The following is an 8,103-nucleotide window of genomic DNA, read 5'->3' on the forward strand; positions in this document are numbered from 1 at the left end:
ACACTTTTTCGAATTTCAATCACAAGTCCAAGTAAATTCCACATTTATGTGCAGATTACCACGCGGTTTACTGTTGCGAAACTCCATTCTCCCTATCGCCGGCTTTTGATACTTCACACTAAGATAGCTATAACTTTGTTATTTTATCGAATACAACTATAAAATTTTAGGAGCACATTTTTAAAGAGTTGTACTTTCGATATATGAAAACAAATCGATTTTTTGAAACCGTCACACTAGAATATCCCCTTGAGAGTGCAAGAACGTTGGCGTCGACGTCGTTAGCTCTTGCTCGTAAAACCTCTACCTAAGCGACTCTGCCTTAACACGTTCAAGACGGTTGACCCACCGGTGGATCATCGTTGATCTTGTTTCCTAACATGACCCATCATCGATCGTTCAAAATGATGGTAAAAAAGATTGAGCAGATGATGTGATCCAACGGTGGATCACCACATTTTCAGATTATATACTGAAAAATTAAGTATTAATGACTGAAGTAATGTAGTTACGAATAATAAGGCGTGACTAGGGTTACGCTATGTACCCACACGGTAGTAGTGAGATCCTTTATTAAACGTTGGCTGACGGCTTTGGAGGTCCGTGCAAGACTGCTCTCCTGTCGCCTCGCTTTTTTCCTACTGCCTTTCGGCTACGTGTTAATCATCCCTGATTAATTTCCCAGGTAATTTCTTTCTGAGTCGCTGCGTGTCCCTTGCGCCCTTGGCGCGCTTTTTCGGGGACCGCAGTGCGACTTGGCGGGGGAGGTTTTTCCCGTGACGTCATTTGGCGACGCAGCTGAGTTTCCTCCAGGTCAAGTACTCGTGCCCTGCCAGTCCGGGCCTCTGGGCCTCGTACGGCGGACCTTTCGGAAACCCTTGGTTTATGATGCGGCAATTTGCTATTGAGGCCGTCGGAGAAAGTTTCTACGCGGACATGCATTGTCGAATTTCTAGAAATTAAATAAGCTAAAAACGGTTTCCTCAAAAATAGCTTTTCAAGCGCGCACGTCACAAACCGTGCTTGTAGTCTGCTCGCCAAATGTTCTTCGCTGTAGCTGGTCGCTACAATGACAATACATACTACTTCGGTCATAAGAAACGCTGGCAATAATGAGCATCCTGAACGTGTTGTTAGTGGACCGATGAATATGGTTCAATGAGATCCTTAAGATGCTTATACGCAATACACTTTTTATCAGTTTTTTTTTTCAAAGTTTTTAACGTAACGTTCAGCTTTACATAGTATACCGTAATCATATCATTTAGGGGCCTCTTTGAACCATATTATACGACATAAAAAAGAATCATTGGATCTACTAATAACAGAATTAGTTAAAGTGGTCACGATACACGGTTTACCCTATATATTTCCTGCAGATTTACCTGCAATAAATCAAATAATAATAATTATTTCAAACATCAACATTTCTAATAGATTAATAAGAAATTTTTAAATGATGTAATATGTTGCATGAAATCATAATACGTAACAATTACTATATTAATTATTTCGCGATGATGATATTGTTCACTTTATTTGACAGACTTCGCGATTATATGAGGTCAGAATCGGAAAGAAATTTCAACGAACGTCAAATGCGTTGTGCACGTCTGAAATCTCTAGATGAGGCTTATTCTAGCCCACAGAATAGAGGATTGGCACAAAGCTTCCGATACATGCGGACTAAACCCACCATAATTGCTTTCAAGACGCCAAATTTGGAAAAGTGCAAATTCAAAACAGAAACGCCTACGAGCGAAGATAGTACGTTGATATATTTCTTAATATTTTTTATAAAATGAAGCTTCTGTCATAGAAGGAAATTCTTCCCATATCTTGAAAGTTACTCCTTATATCCATTATTAATGTATTAAATACCATGACAGGGGTCCAGTTAATCATAATACAACCAGGTAAAGAACGATTCCTAATGAAAAAATGAATTGATATTGCACGATAAGTTTTTCATACACGAAACTTTGCTTTTGAAAATATCAATTTACGCATACAACTACTATTACGTCATATTGTTATTAACTTTTTGTTCATAGTATTGTTTATAGCATTTAATAACGATATTAAAAACTATTTCCATCTAACTTGTAAAATAAAAATCAATTTGTTTCTTTAATTTTGTACAAGAAGTACGCAGAACTTACTGTTTAAGTTGCCTATAGGTATTAGAAACGATGAAATTAGTCAAGAATAAAAGTAATACAATAGAAATTGCGCGGCTACACAACGAATTTTCAATACCGGCTCTCACGACTTCTTTCCGGTTGTACGGTTATTTACTGGACACCCTGTATGTGTATAAGTATAATAGTGTAAAACTTCAAATATTCAAATAAATAAACTGATTAAACAGCTATGTCGCAGACACGTATAAACGAACACGAAAGTTCGTCGAGTAATTTATTCAGAACGCAAACAGCAGCGGAAGAAGGTGAATTACAAACAAAATTTGGAGAAGTGTCAACAAGAAACATCGACGATACCAAGTCTCATACTTCTTTGCAAATAACCCAAAATTATATTGTAGAAAAGCCACTGGAGGTAAATATCAATATTTTCATTTCCATATTTCGCTTCATTACTTTTTCCATTGTTGTGTTGTACCGTTTAAAGTCACTGAATATAATATTACCACTGAAATCACTTGAAACAATTTTAATTTATTATTAGAAATAAACTTAACTATTTGAAAACTGAAAAATATCTTTCATTTCTTCAAATGACTGATATTATTATCCAGATGCTTCTGAAAGTAAGTATTTCCAACGGAAAACGATAATTTTTGCATTTAAATTGTCCACTATTTACAAAGGACAAATTTACGAAAAATTGAAACTTCAGTGAGAAATTAATTATCATTTAGATTTTCCTGGATGGACCATATGGAGCTCCTTCGAGTCATATATTCCAGGCACAACACGCGGTCCTAATAGCAACAGGAATTGGAGTGACACCATTCGCTTCGATATTACAATCTATCATGCATCGTTATTGGAAAGCCAGACACACCTGTCCACAATGCAACTTCGCCTGGGCCAGCGAGATTCCGCCGACTGTGATGAAACTTCGGAAGGCAAATATTATTAATTTTACAAATCTTATTTCTTCTAACTCTTCGAACGTTTTTCACCTCTTACATAAATATTTACCTGAAACTAGGCCCAACGAAAACTACATGTTTGTTAAACAATTATACAACATTTAGAGGCAATTAAAAAATTTACTCTCAAAACATCATGGTCACTATTGTTTATAGACATACAGTTCGAAGAAAATGTATTTGTGACAGGGATTATTTTAATTTAGTAAAACAAAGAGAAAGTCAGGTAAAACTGCCAGATTTTGATGTTAACTTTAAATTTTAATTAATCCAATTTTTCCCGGAGAACATCAGAGCGTATTCGGTATGATTCCGGGAGACGTCGATATATCGTAAATACAGGGTGTTGTTACGTACGCGTTCTACCCGAAGCGTGCGGCGCCGAATGTTTAGTCTAACACGCACCCCCCCGATAGTCGCCAAGCAAAGGGATGAGCTTACATTCAGTTCCCGCGGAAATCTGACGTTCCCCACCACCAAAAATCTTAGTTTTCGGGGGACGGGCGAACAGAGATTCACCCCCGCGCTATCGTGAACGACGCGTACGCTTGACTTCTCGGTTCTCGATCGCTGTCAAAAAAATTTGACTCTGCACCGCTATTTTTATAAGGCTTAGAGAAATGGTTTTTTGCCGTCATTCCGACGTTTGTATAAATTTTCGAAAAAACTGCAATTAGTCGGAATCGCGAAGAAAATAGCGAAGGTCGTTTTTACAACTTTTATATCTGAGCTCGTAATAAAAATCTAAAAAATACGTTTTGTAGAACTATGTCAATTATACACACGCTGAAAATTTCATCGAAATTGGTTAATGTTTCTATGAGCTACAAACGGTTAAAGATAGTGAAAATCGCAATATCACGACTTTCGGCGTAAAACTGTAATAAATCTGCAGATTCTTACGTCTTTCGATGCCTGTTGCTTGTTTCTCCATCCACCGATTTCGATGAAATTTTATAATTGACATAGATTTACAAAACGTATTTTTTTTCTTTTTCATGAATAACAAGTAAGTCATTTAATAACTGTGTTCGATACTTTTATTCGTTAATCGAAAGGAATAAAGTGTTTTATTACTTATGAAAAACTTACTCATTCGTCCACGAATGAACCTGCTTTGACGGAAGTGGGTCGTTGGCACTGGGTCAGTGTGTCAATCCCGACCTTTCCAGGCAATCCGAAACAGCTGATGTTACGGTAGATGAACTCACTTCACTGTATTTTTTTTTCACTGTCCCTTTCATTTGCCACTGGCAAAGGTGGGGATATTCAAGAACAATCTATTACGTTTAAAAAATTTGGGCCCCGTAAGGGGCCGATTGTGGTTAGGGTGGTGTCACTTGAACGATGACGGAAAGGAAAAAATAGCGGCAATCACATAATGCAACTCATTAAGATTTCATGTTGCCGACTCATTACCGGCAAGTACGCCGTATAGACAGGGAAGATAAAAATTAACATTTATCTCACTTCTTCAGAGTCCCGGAACTGTAATTTCATTACATCGAATCACAATTAATTTGTATTTCAATTACATTATACTTTTAATTACAACGATGACAAAGTAATTAGCAATTGAAATAATTGAAAGGTTTGAATTGCATAAATTCAATTACGACGTAATTGAAATACTATGCAATTTAACTAGGATGTAATTAATTACGTAATTAAATTACGGTTTGATTCAATTAGCACAGCTCTGTGCGGTGGCAATGGAAGGTGTTACTTGTGTGCCCGTGAAGCAGCATCAAAAAAAGAAAACTATAACAAACTAAGCAAAACTACAATCATCTGCAGCCCTTGTAAAAGATATACATGTGGAAAACACAGTAAAAAGACAATAACTTGCACGCAATGTGAAACAATTACATCATTGGAAGACAATGATGCCTAATAAATTTAACATCAAAGCACAAATTGTTTGTGAACAATATAGCAAAAATATTGTATGTATTTCACTTAGAATTAATATAGAAATGTTTTCTTGACATCAAAAATGCTTATTTATCATTCGTTTATTATTCACTGAACATTAAAATGGTAGGTAAAATTATTTCCTGAGGTGGTCACAAAATGCCCCACCGCTGGTAGTTTGCGTTTTAAAACATACTTACTTTGGTATTGCGAGGGATAACCCTTTGGACTCCTTTGTCGAGTATAACTCGACATCAGTTTTATTCAAAGGTATGAATGAAGTAATTTTTAAATTGCCAGTTTAAATATGTATTATATTTTGCAATATTTTTTTTACCTGGATGAGCAATAGGTACACATACACTTACTTGTATATGTACATATATGACCCTTAATGCTATTTTCAATATAATTAGTAAAAGTAGGGCAAGTTTACTGGACACAATATCTGGCTAACAAAGCCTAGAGCCTATCTGTGTGGATCGTCAACTAGGCACTTGTCTTAATTTATGGCATTGAGACAAGAGCAGGCTCAAGCGACAAGTGAGTTCACCCTGTGGTTCTCCTCCTCAGGAGTGTATCCTCTTAGAAGTCTCACCAAGGAGGATGATAGTACAACAGATCGATGAAACCATTTTTTCCAAGCAAACGAAAATAACTCTAAACTCGAACGAGTTCTACAAAATTCTGAAGAATCCTTGTGAAATTCACATCTCTCGAAATTATTCGTGACAAAATGAAATTTCCTCTTTTTCAATTAATCGAAGCGAAGTAAACTCGACGTGTGAACACAGGCGTGTTACTTCGTTAAACTTTCAAAGTGCCTATAGATTCTAAACAGCAATGAAAGGGTTAAAATGATTACGGAAAGTCGAAGGTAAATTTTTTTGAGAATGAAATTTGAAAATTGGTTCCTGGTTGCGACAGGTGTTTACAGATATTCAGATTTTTTTTTCATTCGTTTGGTAGCTTTGCAGAGTAGAGTTCGGTGTTTTTTTTGTTTTTTTTTCATATATTCGTGTATTTGTATATGCATGATTGAGAAGATGAGAGCTCTAGCTGCAACGGACATTCGAGAAACACATTGTACGCGGAGGATTGCCGTCGTTTAATCATTGCCTTTTCCGCTCACGATGTTTCGTACCACGTGCCCCCGTCTTATGATTAATTCAACATGGAGGATCACTCGAATGACCGTACGATATCGTTCGAGCGAAATGATTGCCTTCATCGATGGAATTTTAATTCTCCGGATCTCGTCCACCGATCCTGGAATTGTTTCGGAACGAAATTACCGCTTTTTCTCATTACGATCTGAATTTATGATTAATTTCATGCGAAATTACCTAAAACTTCCCGGGCAACTATGCGTTTACCGAGACCAAGTTTCTATGCGTATCTCATTATAATTTCCATTCGCAACTTTGCCAACTTTCAATGGAATCTCGGCAAAATAATCGTTCTTTCGACGCGGATTTAATCTGGAAATTAGGGATAAAAAGTATGGTACATTTTGTCCGAAGCGTAACGGAATCAATACTTTACACAGCTTGTGTAGATTTCAAAGAAAATAGATATACGTTGATACAGCGTGCTTGTCACAGAAAAGTATCAAAAATTGGATCTTACAAAAGTTGTTTAACCCTTTGGACTCCTTTGTCGAGTATAACTCGACATCAGTTTTATTCAAAGGTATGAATGAAGTAATTTTTAAATTGCCAGTTTAAATATGTATTATATTTTGCAATATTTTTTTTACCTGGATGAGCAATAGGTACACATACACTTACTTGTATATGTACATATATGACCCTTAATGCTATTTTCAATATAATTAGTAAAAAAAAATTGTTTAAATTGATTCCTATCAATCAAATGTCCTTTGAAGTGCATTTCAAATAAAATTCTTAAAATAATAGGGAGTTATTGAAAAAAAATTTTTTTTTAAATTTCGAGTTCAAAGGGTTAAGGAACGCTCAAGTACCGATCGTCAGGTGGTGTCTCGGTTTCCTCAAGGCGGCAAAAGGTGTAAGCGGGATTTGGATATTCGTCGTTAGCGATAGAATGCTATAAACTGTGACAGTAACGACTGCTCGTGTTGCCGCTGCTTGACTTGCTAAATCATGATTGCCTTTTTGAGGTTTCTGTTTACTTTCAAAGTGCTGTGAGTTAGGGGGGAGGGTGAATGGAATTCAGTAGTCCGTTCCTATGAACCGTGGCCCATTTACCGAACGGTGTTTTTTCCTTGGTGTTACCAACTGGTTGATTGTCCTTGGACGACACAGTTTATAGTGCGGGAAATTTGCAACACCCACAAGAGAATCGTGACTGCCTTTTTGGGTAAACAAAGCCCCTATTTATACAGAGTTAGGAAGCTAGGTCCGTCCAATCTGCAAGGACGGACATCAAGTGCGAAGGGCTTTGAATCGCGCGTTGTCGCAAAACTATACAAAGTGAGGCACCTAAAAGAGGCCGTCTGAATATCTCGGCTGTTATTGGTGATACAAAAAAATGTGTCAGACCAAACATACTTGATGTCGAGGTACATATAATTTATATAGTATTATATAATATAATTTACATTTATATATCGCTCATATAAAGTAAATTATTTTCCCTTTCAGTGATCTTACATGATCTTGAACCATAGGTCATTGTATGCGTCTTAAAATGCTCTACTAGATGGTACGTAAAACAATATATCATTCCATTTAAAAAAACGAAGTTTTATATCAAATAATTTATATCAAATTATGTACCCCTCGACACCAAGCAAGTTTGGCCTAACAAATTTTTTTCCATCTCTAATAACAGCCGATATACAGTAAATTCTCCACAAGTGTCAGTCAGTTTGGATTCTACAAGTGTCAGTATAGATGGTCCTACGTCTAGGCTGCGTCATTGCTGCGCCTATGTTATCTCGTTCGTTGTCAGTCAAGCGCCTACACCACTCGGTTTCTTTTACGAGATTTCACGGCTCGACAATTCATAATAGAAAAATATAATTTCTTTAATTTTTTTTTTTTTCATCTGGAATTTTTTTTAACGTGTTGGTGAGATTTTTCTAATGA

General features: G+C 36.4%; 1 protein-coding gene across 1 annotated transcript in view; it reads left to right on the forward strand.

The window, feature by feature from the left end:
• Positions 1 to 8,103, forward strand: part of LOC108576119 (NADPH oxidase 5) — a 76,193-nt gene that overhangs the window by 65,190 nt on the left and 2,900 nt on the right. The window contains exons 15-17 of the mRNA XM_017939049.1: positions 1,547 to 1,767; positions 2,372 to 2,559; positions 2,882 to 3,091. Coding sequence (XP_017794538.1) covers positions 1,547 to 1,767; positions 2,372 to 2,559; positions 2,882 to 3,091 — 619 coding nt within the window. The remainder of the gene's footprint in view (positions 1 to 1,546; positions 1,768 to 2,371; positions 2,560 to 2,881; positions 3,092 to 8,103) is intronic.

This window comes from Habropoda laboriosa, unplaced genomic scaffold, assembly GCF_001263275.1.
Source record: "Habropoda laboriosa isolate 0110345459 unplaced genomic scaffold, ASM126327v1 scaffold380, whole genome shotgun sequence".
Taxonomy (NCBI): Eukaryota; Metazoa; Arthropoda; class Insecta; order Hymenoptera; family Apidae; genus Habropoda; species Habropoda laboriosa.